We start from the raw sequence: 16,320 nt of genomic DNA on the forward strand, positions 1-16,320 counted from the left end.
TTCCTTGAAGACTCAAGAGTTGGTTAAAGAACATATCTAAACTAAAAAAGAATCATGAAGACCAGGGAGCTATCAATAAATAAATAAATAAATAAATAGATAGATAGATAGATAGATAGATAGATAGATAGATTCTAGGCAAATTTCTGGAAAAATATCAAGCAGGATTTTGGTATTTAAAATAAATAAATAAATAAAAAGATCCCAAACTTTGAACATAGCACCATTAGATCCATTATTTATAAAAACGGAAAGAATGCAACACTACAACGACTCCACCAAAAGAGAAACTGCAAAGAGGCAACAAAGGGTAAGGCTCAACAAAATGCTGCTACCACCACCATGTTTCTAGCTTTCTACCGAAATAATCCCAAGTGGCACAACGCACAAAAATACTTTTTAATCACAACTGATTTTAATGTACAAACAATATTATTAACCATAATATTATACAGTACAGTTTACATATGCCTGGCAGAATCTGCAATAAATTTAAAAAATTTAAATAATAATAATAATAATAATAATATTAATCAGAGGGATCATAAGACTTGGATTTATTTTTTTATTTAGTCCAGGCCTGAAGAAACTATTTTACATAACAGATCTTTACACATAGTCCACAAGACATACTAATAACTGAATTTACACAAATGAATCGGTTCAAAAGTTTACACACGCTTGATTCTTAATACTGTGTTTTGTTACCTGGATGAACGACTGTTTTTATGGTTTGTAATAGGTGTTCACGAGTCCCTTGTTTGTCCTGAGCAGTTAAACTGCCCACTGTTCTTCAGAAAAATCCTCCAAGTCCTGCACATTCAAACAATCACTGACGCTCATGAAGGCAACACGATACATTAAGAGTCAATGGGGTGAAAAATGTTGCACTTTTCCAGCAGACAAAATAACAATTTACACCGTTTATCCTGTTCAAAAGTTTACACCCCCCAGACACTTAATGTCTCGTGTTGCCTTCTTGAGCATCAGTGAATGTTTGCGCCTTTTGTAATAGTTGTGTACGAGTCCATCAGTTGTCCTCGGTGTGAACAGATGGATCTTCATATAGCCGCTGCTGGAAAGGGGTCAAACATGCAGAAGAATGTGCAGGACCTGGAGGATTTTTCTGAACAACAGTGTGTTCAGTATGTTTGAGGTGGTCAGTGACTTAGACTTGTTTCTGACACTGTATTACACAACGCTGTCCATCAAAATGGAACGAAGGATATAGCCGAGATAAAAATGGTTGTGTTCACACAAGCATCAGAATCAGAAACATTAAGGTGGAAAAGTTAATAGTTCGTATCATTATATAGTTATGTAATATCGGATTTGTACGTTTAATTCGATGTTGACTTATTTTGATATTTTATGTACAAATGACATCACTGAGTCAAATGTCTTTTTATATGTACTATATGTTCCTCGTTATGTATTATAGTATGTATATTATGATGTATAGTATTCTGTATTTAAAACCTACACTGAGAAATTGTACTGATTCAAATAAAAGTCGAATCCTCAGTGGGGGTTTGATGTAGTGGCTCCTCCTTCTGTTTGACGGCGTGCAGTGCATAATTCACAGCTGTGCTCTGCTGCCAACTCCAACATTTGGAAAGAGGGTTATACAGCATTCCTCGGACAGACTGAACAATAATTCCAGCTGAGAAAAAGAGACAGGTTGAAAGAAAGAGAGAGAGTGAAGCAAAAGAAATGGATTAGTGTGCTACGCAGTGTACATTATGGAATGTGTAAGGTTGTTTTCATACTGTTTGGAGCAAATAAGTGCTGATATCTATCATTGATTGATGGATGGATGGATGGATGGATATAGACTAGATCTACACGTTTTCAAGGGAAAGAAGGTCTAGTAGCAGTGAAACCAATTTAAGCTGTTCTAGAATGTTCCAGGACTTATAATCGGTCCCTCCAGGATTTCTTGATTTTGCGATTGCAGAAATTGACACAATATCAAGCAAACTCCCCCCTTTTTTTGAAGGAGCTTGCAATTTTTCAAAATTGCCACAGATTCTCTGTAGATTTGGGCAAAGATATGTCATGTGACATCACCACAACACACATTTGGCCAAAACCCTCTTCGATTAACGTGCGTCGAACATGAATACAGCTAAAACGTCTCATTTACCGACAAACATCACCGCAAAAGAGCATGCAAAACTATTTCGTGCGACTGCGATTTCACCAATTTAAGCAGTTTTCCGCAAAAAGTTGCGTTGCAAATTGCAAATCTTTGGCCGGAACAATCCCAAAATAAGTCCACGGAATCTCGTATGGACTGTATAATGGAATGTATATGGAGTGCACTACACAGTTCTCCAGTGTGTGTATGTGTGTGAGACTCACAAGACTCCAGAAGTGTCTCCAGCTCCACTGGGGTGATGAACTTGTCCCACTCATGAGTCCCTCTCGGGACAATGCGCAGCACCTGCTCAGCCAGCACGATTCCCAAGACGTAGGACAGCCGAGTCCGGCTGATAGTAGTGATGAAGACAGACCCACCGGGCTGGAGACACACACACACAAACACACACAGAGCTCAGTATGGCCTGACAAGCCTCCCTGGGTCAGTGAGTGAACTTGTGAATATCCTCTGGAACACTATTCAAGAGTTTAGGGGTGATAAAAATAAAACATCTACTACTACTAGCTGAGCTGCGATATAGGATTATAGGAATTAATATTAACCTTGCCTTGGCAGAATAAAGTGCTCGAGATGAGCAAATCTAAGATGTAATATTACGTTATATTACACCTTATATTTAAGTAAAACCGGTTGTGACTGGCTGATTGAATCTGAATCAGGAACACTTGTTTGAGAGAGTGTGAACCTTACCTTCAGCATGCGATAGCAACAGTGGACGAAAGTGTCGAGATCTGCCAGGTGTTCGAGCACTTCAGAGGCCACGATCGCATCGAATGCTTCCTCGTTTCCCTGTTCCTCAGTAAGGTCCTCCAGTGTGCATGCGCGATAACGCACTCGTCCTCTAAGCGCAGGATCGAGGGATGAGTGCAGCTCTGCTGTCCGCACGCTCACTTCTACCGGGTCAACACCCAGCACCTCAGCACCCATCCGCCCTAAGGGCTAATGGAGCCAGGATTCAAAATGATGATGGAATATAAGAGAGAATAAGAAAATCTGAGTGTGGTTAAAAAGCTGCAGTTGGTGTGGGTGGTAAAGATAAGACGAGGTACCTCAGTAAGCAGACCTCCACCACAGCCCACATCCAGTATCCTGAGCCCAGACAGGGGGCGACCCATCACACCGCCACCGTGCACAGTCAACAGGTTATCACTGGAGATCAAAGAACCAGACGGAATGAATAAGATCAGCATATCCTCATCCACCTTGTTTCTGTGGTTTGTGACTAATACCATAGCAATCTATTAATTATTGCCATTTTAATTTATTAAAGAATGGCACATCATACATTTTACCGGAATTTTGGTATGGAATTTGTATACTGACCGGATGAAGGGCACTCTTAGCTCATTCATGGCATGGAGAGGTGCAAATTCACCTTGAATGTCCCACCATTTATTGGCCAGAACCTGGAACTTCCTGACCTCTGCCGGGTCCAGAGTGCTGTAGGAGATGGGACGGACATTATGGATATGGACACTATAAGAAAAAAGGGGCATGTTCATGGGAAATTTATGTTTATTCATGACAAGGAAATATGAACCAACTAATGACCATACACTTCAGTTTAAGGTAATAAAACCAAGATATAATTCAATTTAAAAATAATATTAACACCATAGGCAATGACATAAACAATGACGTTTTGATCTGTATTAAACTTGACCTCTGTTAAGTGTTTAAAAAGTGAAACAAATATGAAATATTTGCATTTGTTTTGAAACGGATTCTCTCACCCTCTGGTCTTGCCCTCAGAGTGTGTATGCTGTTTATGTCCCGTCCAGCTGGTGTGTGAGCGCTTCAACGCAGCACACTGACATTCATTTGTCGCATATTTTATCACAGGTATCGGGCATGTTAATCTGGATTTGATCAATACAAAGCCAGCGAGACGTACGGATTGCTTGGAAAACATAACCGCGCGTTGTTTAATCTCACTTTTCACGACACATTGCAGTAACTTCAATGTGACCGCATAGGTCCGTCAGCGATTTCCGTCGGGAGGAAACTGAGCCGTGTAAAACAAGTTCCGGCTCTCAACTCAACACTCATATTTCTTTTTTAATAGTTTTTTTGTTTGTTAGTTTGTTTGCTTTGTTTTTTAATAATACTTAGCAATAAAAATATACACACGTAATTTCCAAAAATGACATTTTTACGGACTAATTCGTGTTTTATTAAATTGTTTAAGTGGAACCTCCTAGCTAAATAGCAGCCTCTTGTGGAAGTTGGGCGTACTGCGTTGATACTGTAGATGGACGGACAGAAATTATGTCTAATACGAAATGTTTTCTTCGAGCCCTACCTCCAGAGCTTTTACGCCTGAAACAACTTTTATACCTGAAGTTTGAGCGCGCTGTTATGTACATAAGAGCTCAAACAACTTTGAGGAGAGAGCTGGGCAGTATTCCCAACTCGTTTCAGGGGAAGGTGTAGTGCACGCTCATAGAAATCACCAGATGACGGTTTATGCTTATTTGCATATGCATTTGAACGCCACGTGAATTTGCATATCATTGTATATCAAAACGTGTTATATGAGTATTTACTGAAGTTACTTACAGAATTTTGTTGTTTTATCAGAATAGGAAATAACTGATTATAAGTCTTTGGTCATTTCACCAGAAACCAATTATTTACATACTATACTTTCTATTCCGAAAAACAAAAACAAGCAGTGCTAATGAACAGTTGGGAAACTGACACGAAGGAAAACTGTTGCTAATGGAATAACTAGTTTAATATCACCAGAGGCCTGTTGCATGAAGCAATTTGAACAAACTGAAGAGTTGCAGAGAAAGTTTTGAGTTGACAAAACCAAACAAATCCAACCCGGGTTAATTACGGTTAACAGGTTTCTTGACGCTGGTGATCATCTTTCTCAATCGACGCAGGTTTTAACCTTGAATCAATGCCTATTCTGTGTGTTCATGCACGTAAGAGCCAGACCTTTACAGCAAACAGCCAATAGCGTTCAACATGGAAAAACGCAGGCGTGCATACTCTTCGGTCGAAGAGCAAGCAATGATTATGTGGAAATATGAGGAAATTTAACCTATATCAGTGGTTTTCAAAGTGGGGGCCGCCAGGGGGCGCCAGGGGGGCCTCAACACTTTGGTGTGAAAAATAAATAAATACATGATTTTTTTTCAGACCACCCCACACACACACACACACACACACACACACACACACACACAATCAATTCCTAATCTAATGTAAAGGTGTAAGATGTAATTATTAATAATAAAAAAAAGGGATATATTCAGAAGTCTGTATTTTTAATGTGTATTTTTAATCTGGCAAAAGGGGGGCCTCAGTCAAATGTTAATGCCATTTGGGGGGCCTTGCCCTGGAAAAGTTTGGGAACCCCTGACCTACACTAACCACAGAATGCAACACCATTGTAAAGGTCGGGAAAATTGCTGGTGGAACATTGCTGATTGTGTGAATGCACAAGTTTACTTTTATAGGCTCACAATGAGAATAAACAGAAAACTTGAATTGAAAACTTATAACCCAAACAGATTTCACATCATTTCATTTAATATAAATGCAAATTGTTGTAACTAAATATTAATAAAGTATATGTGAAAATATATTAGGACAGGAATAATGCCACTGCATGCACATATGTACCATCTGACAAACAAAAATCGATCTTTTTACAGTTGTCAGGAAAAGCCAGGGGATTGTGTTTGTCCATTAAAGTTCTTTCCCTTCGAAGTGCCCTTCTTATTATTTGTGCTCCGAGCTCGACAGGATTCTTCACAAACAGTGACGCCATCACTACAAACACTAAAGGATTAACATTCATGCATCAGATTTATATCACTTTGCTCACAGCTGATTGGTCCAATTTGGGTTTGTGATTTCTTACCCAGAATAAAACCTGCTCCAGAGCAGGTTAGCCATGTAGTTACCATGGTAATGAAAACGGCTAAAAACCAATCCACCTTGTTGAGACCGGAAAGCCAGAGTTTGCTCAAACTAAACGCAAACATACCTGGGTAGCCTCCGAAACCGGCTTCGTAGAACATGCCTCAGAAAGAGAGTTTAAAAACAGTGAATGGTTGTTTCAAAACAATGGTGATCAGTGATTGGTCACTGGAAACTTCTTGCAGAATTCAGTCAGGCTTTGCACACAGTTGGCGAGTAGACCGACCCTGTTCTCTCAACCCATATAACCAGCAGCTGAGACATGAGCTGGAGAGCCGAATCGAGTGCAGTTGATAGCATCTGATCAAAAAGTCGCTAAATTTTTTTTTTTTTGTCACTAATGTGTGTTTCAAAATAAAGCTGCTAAAGGCAACTAAAAATTGGCACCAAATCTAGTAGCAAAGTCACAAAGTTGACAACACTGGATCTGCGGCACTGGAAGAGGTGGTAAGGTTTGACCAATTTTAATAACAGGGTACTACCAGTGTCATTTTATTTTATCAACAATTAAAACATGCAAATGTCATCATAAATTATGTACCGATTTCATTTCACAAAGAAACTGAAATTTGAACACAATCTGAAGATTAAACAGCACCTCACACTGCGAAATGCATCACAACATGCGACCACCTGAGAATCAGTGAGTAACACACTTCCAACTATTTCACTACTACAATTGTTATTAATTCTGTAAACATTATTAATACTGAATTTGCTTCCCAGTTGAACTTTGCTAGACTTGATACAGTACTGCCAATAAATGTTACTGAATTTTGCTAAATGAATTGGACTGTACAAGTCTGTCTATGTGGAGTTTCCTCATGGGTTCCCTGTGGCTTCTTCGGTATCCTCCCACCTTCCAAAAAAAGTATGCTGGTAAGTGGATTTGCCACATTGTCTACCAAACTGTCTCTAAGTTCAGAGGTCTCCTAGAGCCAATCAGAATACATCCTTCAAGATTCAGAAGCTTTTTGCCAGAAAAGTAAAGGGGGGGGAAAAAAATAAAAGAATAATAATTCTGTGATTAAGGGTGAGTGTGTTTCACTCACCCTTAATCCCGCCCACCCTACATTTTAGAATAATAAAAAGTCATCAAAACTCTGAAATAAAACAAATGTAACTATGGGAATTATTCTGTGATAAAAAAAAAAAAAATCCAAATCAAAATAATTTAGTATTTTAACATCTTCAAAGTAGACCCCCTTTTTGCCTAGTATTTCCAGAAATGTATTCTTGTCATTAACTCAACCGATTTCTTGAGGAATTTCCGAGATGCTTTTTAAACAGTATTAAAGGAGTTCCCACCTACGCTGGACCCTTATTGGCTGCTTTTTGGAATATTTTGCTTCAAGTCACACATTTAAAACAATTTTTTTTATAAATAAAATGTTAGTTTTCTAATGAAAGAAATGAATACGTTGGCACAATTATATTTTGTCTACGACACCGATTTCAAACAGACACCTTCAGAACAAAAGATTTTTAAGATCATGAGAAACATTTCAGTCATGTGTATATACACATACACACACACACACACACCCACCTTGTATCCTGTGGCAGGAGCATCCAAGGCAGAGATTAATCAGTGACACTAACCTATCACAGGTGTCTGTTAGCTCATGTATAAAATGGAGAGTTAGCACCAGACTGGAAAATATAGGTAATTTAAAAAAATAAATAAATAAAAAGACGAAGCTCAAGGTCAACAGGAAAAAAAGCATTCTTATTTTATTGGACACTTTACATTAGATGATTTCTCTCCCCCGTCTCGAGGGCTTTAAAATGTTACAGCTTCAAGATCCTATATCAACTACTAATGCTGAGTCTTTCATAATACAAGGCCAAAATCACCTTACTGTTCAGAACTTTTCATTTCACAGACATCGCTTAAAAATGAACACATATTTACAGTGTGGGTTTGAGTGCAGAGTTCACCTACAACGCTGCCTCCATAACGAGACACGCCCTTTAAACTCATGGAATTTTAAAATAAGTGAGAAAGCGCAGGAATCCTCAGCGCCTGCGACGGCTCGGGGAGTTGGACCTGCAGAGAAACGGAACACACGGAGGGAACGTCAGTGTTATCTCACTCTCACACAGTCACACCTCACAGCTTGTAGCATCAACATAAAACAGAACAAGGAGCAGGGTTAAATGTACAATGGCTCAGTACAACATGGATTACTGCTCTATGTCTTGAAAATCTATTGTTTAAAAATAGATAAAATAGGTAAAAATGCATGTTCAGAATTAAAAATGTTAAATAACATCAATGCAACGTTACACATCACAGACAGGGAATAATATATAAAAAAAAAAGTAAAGAAGATAAAAATGGATACTACCTTGATCGCGATTTAGACTTGTGTTTGCGGCTTGCCTTCTTACCAGACTTGTGCGATTTTTCCGTTGACCTTGATCGACTACGTTTAGTTTTTTTAGACTTTTTGCCTTTGCTAACCTCGGGGGACGGGGACCTGCTGGAGTCAGAGTCCGAGTACTTCCTGTTTGATTTGGTCGAACTCTTTCTACTAGACCTGCTGTCCTGTCGGGAAATAGTGTCGCTCTCTCGCCGCTTCTTCTTCGATCTGCTCTCCTCCTCTCTGGCTGAGCTAGCATCCCTCTCTCTTTCTCGTTCCCTTTCTCGCTCTCTTTCCCTCTCCTTCTCCTTTTCCCTTTCCTTCTCTCTCGCCTTTTGCTTGTCTTTCTTTTTCTCTAGCTCCTTCTCTTTTCTCTTCTTCTCCTTCTCACGGCTTGGGCTCCTCTCTTTCCTCCTCTCTCTGTCTCTGCTTCTCGTTCTCTTCCTTCGACTGTGGCTGCGGCTGCGACTGCGCCGTCTATCACGGCTGCGACTGCGCTTCCTGTAGCGAGCCGAGCTCCGGTCTCGACTGTTCCGTCTCCTCTCCCTGTCACCGCGTTCTGAATGATTCCTGCGGGAACTCCGACTACGACTGCGGCTGTGCCTGCGATTCCCACGCGAAGCTGAGCGACTGCGCCGTCTCTTCCTGCGCGGAGAGGAAGAACGGGATGAAGAGGAAGAGGACGTGGAGGAGGAAGACGATGACACAGAAGAGGAGGAAGACGAGCTGGAGGAGGACGTACGGCTGCGGCGTGACCCTGAATGCTTGACCTCACTAACCTCTGACCTCTGGCCTGACTCCAACTCCCTATCTTTAACTTCCTGTTTGTGTTTGGAATCTGACTGCTCGTCCTCATGACTCTCTCGCTCCCTTTCCCTGCTCCCTAGGCCTGGGGGTTCTGGGAAAAAAAAACACACAAAATTACTAAGATTCTCTGACATAATGAACATACACTGTTTATGACATACAGAAGAATGGCTAAAACTTTTAGTTAAGGGTTAAAGGGGTGGACGAAGAGGGCGGAGGTTAAAGGGGCAGCTACAGAGGATGGAAGCTGAAGGGGTGGATGAAGAAGATGGAAGTTGAAGGGGTGGATGAAGAAGATGGAAGTTAAGGGGCGGATGAAGAAGATGGAAGTTAAAGGGGCGGATGAAGAAGATGGAAGTTAAAGGGGCGGATGAAGAAGATGGAAGTTAAAGGGGCGGATGAAGAAGATGGAAGTTAAAGGGGTCAACAGGCAGCTTTGGCCTAAAAAAAAAAAAAAAGTAGTCTGGGGCAATAATACAGTGAAGTGTGTGTGAATGATACTGACCTGGGTTAGTAACAACATGCTCCTCCAGCTCCTGTCTTTCCTGCTCCTTGCGCCGAAACGCGTCCTGTTTCTGGCGAATCCGATGCCGCAGCTCCTCTTCATCTGTATCAGACGAGTCCGAGCCCTTCACGCTACGCTCATCCTCACTCTCGTCTGATCCGTACGCCCCGAGGCCGCCTGCAGCCACAAAATCATATTATTTTTTATCAAAAATCACAGGAAAATAATTGCAGCCCATTACGCTCCCTGAACCACAAACACCATGTTTTAACATTTTCCACAACTGAGCATCAAACACCAGTCTTGCCTACTGGAACATTAAGAGACACGCATACACACACACACTTAACCAATCAAACGAACGTGTCGGACCATTCTGACAGATTACACTTGTTTTCCGGGTTGACAGATGTGTTTGACTCGAACATTACGGCGAAGTTAACTTAACAAGGGTGTGTGTGTGAGATTAGAATGAAGCCAGCATTATGTAAGCATAACATTAGTGTGAGGTTACTAATACATTACTGTAACGTTAGTGTGACAAAAATGTGAGGTTGTTGGCATGACTGAGTCCGAGTGAGCACTGGCGCACGGTAAGTAACATTAGCATGAGGCTGACATGAGATTAGCATTATATTAATGTGATGCAAGTGTGGGGGTACCATGACTACCATAACATTACACTTGAGTTGATCGTAAATGTGTTTTGCTGATAGAGAAGAACTTTAACACACCAACACACGCGCGCGCACACATACACACACGCCTTCTCTAATATGGCCTTCTGGGTAATAGAGCATGCTCTTAATTAGTAAACAGCTTATTAACTTCATGTGTCAAATGTTAATATACTGAAAAGCAAGCACATGACTGCTTAATAATCTGCTATTTATGGAAAAAAAAAAAGTGACAGAGTAAGTTATGCCTATATAGACACCCCCTCCCCTAACCCTGTCCTTTGATTGACCCCTGACCCCGTCTGAGGAAGTGTACACTTACCGAGGGAGGAGAGAGAAGCCAGTGCACTGGACTGTGCCAGCTGTTTTGCAGGAGCTTTGATTCACATCAACAACAGGAACAACATGTTAAAACACAAAGCCACCATTTTCTCTCTCAAAGCCTCTAGACAGGAGGGTACACTTGATTACGCAATACTGACAAGCACCGCCTTGGCAAGAACAAAACAAAATAAAAAATAAAAATAAAAAAAGTGGAGAGAAAAAGAAGGTTAACAAACAAACACATACACAGAGCAGCAGAGGGAGAGAACCAATCTGTACTAATGAAGTGTGTCTCTGGAAAAAGATGTCCGTTAGTAACAGTTTTCGTCTTGCAGTTGTTTTTATTTTTTTTGTCCTCCTTTTTTTTTTGCATTTGCAGAGAAAAGCTGATGTTCTAAACATTAATACCAGCTGAACTAAATTAGGCTTTCACATTTGAGAAATCTAAGAGTGCGTAAGACTGTGTGAGAAACTGCATCTTTCTTTCATTGCTAAAGTGGAAGACACCTCTGAATGGGCAGAAGAGGAGAAGACTCAGACCTTTGCTGGCTTTGCGATGCGTCTCCAAGGCCACGCGGACGATTTCTTCGTTCGTCACCTCGAGCAGAACTTCGGTCAGAAGCGTTTTGGTCAACAGCATCTGTGACATGAGGAGACAGCCGCATGACGTATGCTCTAACAATTTCAAACTGCACTCTGATAGCGGTGCAATCACGTGCAGAAATTAACATGATAAAGGTCACATAAATGCCAATACTATCTATGCATCTATCCATCTACATATACGCACACACATATATACACACACAAACTTATGACCTCAACTGTATAATCCGAGTGAGCTTAATTTGTAGTTATGAACATTAACGTTTAATACAAGCCTAGCCTGTGTGTGTGTGTGTGTGTGTGTGTGTGTGTGTGTGTGTGTGTGTGTGTGTGTGGAGCTGACCAGCTGAGACTCTCGCTCCTCTTCTGTCATTTCCGGTTCGCTCTGTTCCTCATGTACAGGGGATGGGATTTTCACCATAACGCTTTCCTCTGCATCTTCACCCTCATCACCATCCTCATCATCGCTGTCCTGTAATAGAAAGAAAAACATATTTGCATCCATTATAAACAATATCAGAAATGGACAGTCCTTTCATTGTATGCGAATTAGCTAGTAAATAAGTAAATTAAACGAAGTATTCAGAGATAAGTCAGTGTTTAGCATGAGTGTGTGTCCTCTCTCAGCGGAGCTGATTGATGTAGCACGCTAAATCGCTCATCAGAAAGTTACCCAACAGGCTGTGCCAACTCTTCTGCAGTACACGGTAGCGTTTGGGACACGCCCGCCATGTGGCTCTGGATTCCGTGCGCACGCTTGATACAGTTCACTGTGTGGAGCTGATGAACAGGGTGTGGTGCAGGACACGTGTACCGAACACTTACAAACTTGCTCTTGCGCGGCACCCGAATTTCGTCTCCCTCCTCCGCTGCTGCGCCCTTGTCTTTTTCCTCGTGAGCCATTTCTGCACGCTCTTTCTCCATCCTCTCCTTCTCCAGCTTCTTCTGCTTCTCTCGGTCCATCTTCTCGAGGCCTTCGCGAATCCACGCAGGCAGAGTGCGCCTTTTCACAGCGTCTGAATTAGAGGTCGAGACCAAAACGTCAGGGACGAATAGCAGTGGAGAATATATAGTAACTGTGCAGAAGTCTGAGGCACCCTATTTCTTTTTTCAATAATAGTACAAACATTGTTATAGATTTTTATTTAATGACTTCTACATTATCGAGAAAACATTTTAGATTATTTCCGAACATTGGTTTTTCCAGCACAAAATTAAGTGTTACAGAAAAATGTTTGTCAGTAAAGACAAGGAGTCTTCACACCAAATATCGACTTTGTTTCATTTATTACTGTTTACTTCGCTTTACAATTTTTAATGTAAAAACTTTTAACTTCATTATTTTTGAAGACATCTTCGTTCTAACGCATTTCTTTGCATGTGTACAGTACTGTATATGAATGTCTAATAGGAAGATGATAAGAATCTAGGTCTGTCTCGTATAAATTGCATTTAATTGCTTTTTATGTATTAAACAGTTGATATTAGCTCTGCATGGCTTTCGGGAGGAGGAGACGTTATACAAGGGTATAATGTAAACTTACAACTGAATTTACATTGAATTCAATGTCGTATAATTAGGATTTTAGAACCATAATATATGTATGTGTGTGTGTGTGTGTGTGTGTGTGTGAAGCATTACCGATAACAGGTGCTTCTGTTTTGATGCCCATCTGCCCGGGCGATCTGGGTCGGTCTGGTCTGAATCCCGGCATCCTGTCTCGCCTGTTTTGGGGGCCATCGGGCCAAAACGGCGGTGGGAACCCAGTGCCAGGAGGGCCGAACGCTCCGTGCTGAACATAAAACAACAATTTCCATAAGAAAGTCTGCGATATTCAATTCCAATTTTAAAACAAATTGGTACGACCTTAATAACGATTGCCTGATAACGGTAGCATAATTTATAGGCAACAGATTACACACCGCATTTATTTATCTATCGCACGCAATAACAACTCGAAACTTAACATCAATATAACGGGTTTTATAAATCCGAGTCGTACCTGATAATCGAACTGGTTGACTGCCATTGGAGCGGCGGGGTAGTGTTCGGTCCCGCTATTGAACCCGTGACTGTTCTGGCTGAAGACGTGATGCGGGTCGTTGGTGAACTCGACGCTGTCCTGACTGTTACTGTCCTCGGATGGGTTTACGATGTCCATTGGCGCCGGAGCTGGAGGAATCCACGTCTGATCTGCGGGAGGTGGGGGAGGAGGAGGAGGAGGAGGAGGTTGGCTGTGCATCCCCCACTCTAGACAGGAAAAATTAACATCAGTAAACATCATGAAGGTGTACCAAATATCACTGACATAGCTTTACAAACATTAACCCCTCTGTTGATTAGCTAAAAGGAAGCATGAATGTCTTTTAAAGACTAACGCTTACGTCACTTAACTGGCATGTTAGCGAGGTGAATAAAATCACAAACCCTCTGAAAAACTCTTTCACACTGAACTGATACAACAGAGCTGCTCAAAAGTCTGTAAAAATTTTTTTAAAGTGTTGCCGCTTACAGATACAGACGCCAAAGTAGCAGGTGGGGCTGTACAAGATAGAAATGAGCTAAACCTTATGCAAATGAGAAGTAAAGTCATGTGGTGACTAGCAATGAGAGTAAAGAAAAGTGTCATTCATGACGTCTGAACTCGGGGTTGAGTGCACTTTAAAGCGTCCGCCTACCTGGCTGCCACATCCTGTTAAAGTTGGAGTCATTCTGAAAGTTTGTGTGATTGTTATGAGTGTCAAGTCCTGCGCCGTCCTGTCCGTTAGGTTGCTGCTGCTGCTGCGGCTGCTGCTCCAACGTGGTGCCGCTTGACTCCTTCTGCGCGATCCATGCCTGAGCTAAAGCCGCCCAGTCCACCTGACCTGCGACACACACACACACCCAGTTGATAGATTCCATCAGATGTTCCTGTGTTACGTTTGCCTGGAAACCTTACTAACTTTCACAAGAGCAACAAATCTACCTGGATCTTGCTGATGCTGAAATGACTGCATCCACTGCTGCTGACTCAGAGGCCATTGTTGCCAGGGCTGCCCTCCCTGGTCCCACATCTCCAATCTTCTATGCACTCAGCCTTCACAAAAACAAGCATGAAATTAACCCCCGTGTAAACCACACACAGCTAATCTCAACCACTCTGTTTTACCATTGCATGACCTTTGGCTTGGGTTAGATAAATGAGAAAAAGAACAACAAACGCAATTTGGGACAATTAGGAGAATTCAGTGAACAACTAAACAGCTTGAAAATTTTTCAGCAAAGAGAAAATGTTGTTTTTCATGTTTGGTTATCGTACCGTGAAGATTCTCAAACCTTAACATACACAGTTTGGACAGATTGCTGCAGTCCTTTTAATTGAAAAACCTCAAACGTTCATGAGATATATTATACAGACTGTATAGGGGGTCGTCACACCGAATAGTGATTTTGTTTCATTTATTACAGTTTACAGCCATTTACAGGTTTTTTTTTTTTTGGGGGGGGGGGGGGGGGGGGTTGTTTTTAAATGTAGACACATTTACTTTACAGCATTTCTATGCATGTGCTTTCCACAATACATACATATACATACATACATTATATATATATATATATATATATATATATATATATATATATATATATATATATACACACACATATATAGTATAAAATAACATACACAAATATAATATATAATTTATTTATTGTTTTTATACTACATGTACACATTTTTATATTATATATAAAGTACATACAGTATAAAATAACAATAAATAAGTTATATATACACACATACACATGTATAAATATATATAGAGAGTTTACCTATTTTATACTATATGTACACCATATGTGTACATATAGAAGAAAATAATAAATAAGGTGATTATATATATAAAGCATGTATATACATGAATAAATTACATATATAAAGTGTATATATAGTATAAAATCATAAAGTGAATTTATATATATATATATATATATATATATATAGTACATATAGTATAAAATAATAAATATATATTAACGTATAAGATGTTATACAGCGTGTAAGATGCTGAACATCAACGCTACATCACAACATTCAATAAGCTAAAGCTCGCATCTTTTTCAGCTAGTTAAACGAGCTCCGGTATATTTTCTATCTGAGCTAGTAGCTCTTCTCCGCCGGTTAAAGTTAAAAGTTCAGTCATGAACTCATTCGCTAACAACAATTGCAAACTAAATGATAGTAAACACCGTTACACGGAGTTATAATAAACGTTAGCGCGATTACAAACGCGTTATCGCTAGCGCTGCCATGCTAATGCTAATGCTAGGCCTCAGTATTATACATGCATACACTAAAGTACAATATCCCCTAATAACATACATCGACGCTATTAAACCGCATTTTGAAAACGATCTGTAGCTATTCTAAAAACATAATCATTTACTACTATATAAGGTTTGCATTTTTGCACACTACGGTGCGCTCCCATACCTCTGACGCGGCCTGCACAGAAAATGGCGTTACTTGATAACCCGGAAGTGCTTTGCGCAAAACGTGACTAATCAGAGAGTATCATCTCATCCGGGAACTATGGCTTCACAACATTAGCTAACTAGCTCTTTAACAGTTGCTTAGGTTTAATGTTTGGTTAATTAACTAAACACATGAGAAAATAACTGTATCAAATTATTATTATTATTATTATATTAAATATTATCGAATTGAGATGTTTGGCCCCAGTAAAAGCAGAAAAAATCTCTTAATGGGCAGACAAGCTAGCTTGCTAGTTAACAAACAGCAGGTGTATATGGGACTTGTAGTTTGTAATATTTGGGGCACGCTGTTATAGGTAAATCATCAACGACAGGGTTTTGTGAAGTGGCCTGACGTGAAGCAGAGACTGCAACCACAGTTGCAAGATGATTATTTTTCTTTAACTGCATGTCCCGAAGAG

The 16,320-nt window shown here is 40.3% G+C and overlaps 2 protein-coding genes across 5 annotated transcripts; both read right to left on the minus strand.

Moving 5' to 3' along the window:
* Positions 1-128: 128 nt before the first annotated feature.
* Positions 129-4,164, minus strand: coq3 (coenzyme Q3 methyltransferase). 2 transcript variants are annotated; one of them, XM_053652244.1, is made up of 6 exons: positions 3,898-4,164; positions 3,488-3,604; positions 3,214-3,313; positions 2,855-3,103; positions 2,365-2,524; positions 129-1,663 (listed from the first exon to the last, which is right to left on the minus strand). In XM_053652244.1, exons 1-6 carry the CDS (start codon positions 4,074-4,076, stop codon positions 1,503-1,505), a joined length of 966 nt encoding a protein of 321 aa, XP_053508219.1. In that variant the 5' UTR covers positions 4,077-4,164; the 3' UTR covers positions 129-1,502. The 2 variants fall into 2 exon arrangements, with proteins under 2 accessions (XP_053508219.1, XP_053508217.1); XM_053652242.1 differs by having other exon boundaries at positions 3,488-3,640.
* Positions 4,165-7,808: 3,644 nt separating this feature from the next.
* Positions 7,809-15,907, minus strand: pnisr (PNN-interacting serine/arginine-rich protein). Of its 3 annotated transcripts, XM_053651784.1 has the most exons (12): positions 15,858-15,903; positions 14,352-14,462; positions 14,065-14,250; positions 13,389-13,636; positions 13,028-13,178; positions 12,211-12,401; positions 11,729-11,857; positions 11,320-11,419; positions 10,778-10,831; positions 9,779-9,955; positions 8,452-9,364; positions 7,809-8,150 (listed from the first exon to the last, which is right to left on the minus strand). In XM_053651784.1, exons 2-12 carry the CDS (start codon positions 14,437-14,439, stop codon positions 8,120-8,122), a joined length of 2,268 nt encoding a protein of 755 aa, XP_053507759.1. In that variant the 5' UTR covers positions 14,440-14,462; positions 15,858-15,903; the 3' UTR covers positions 7,809-8,119. The 3 variants fall into 3 exon arrangements, 2 of the variants coding, with proteins under 2 accessions (XP_053507759.1, XP_053507760.1); XR_008388744.1 differs by lacking the exons at positions 7,809-8,150; positions 8,452-9,364 and having other exon boundaries at positions 9,862-9,955; positions 10,778-10,946; positions 15,858-15,907; XM_053651785.1 differs by lacking the exons at positions 7,809-8,150; positions 8,452-9,364; positions 9,779-9,955 and having other exon boundaries at positions 10,701-10,946; positions 15,858-15,907.
* Positions 15,908-16,320: the final 413 nt, after the last annotated feature.

Source organism: Ictalurus furcatus, chromosome 20 (assembly GCF_023375685.1).
Source record: "Ictalurus furcatus strain D&B chromosome 20, Billie_1.0, whole genome shotgun sequence".
NCBI lineage: Eukaryota > Metazoa > Chordata > Actinopteri > Siluriformes > Ictaluridae > Ictalurus > Ictalurus furcatus.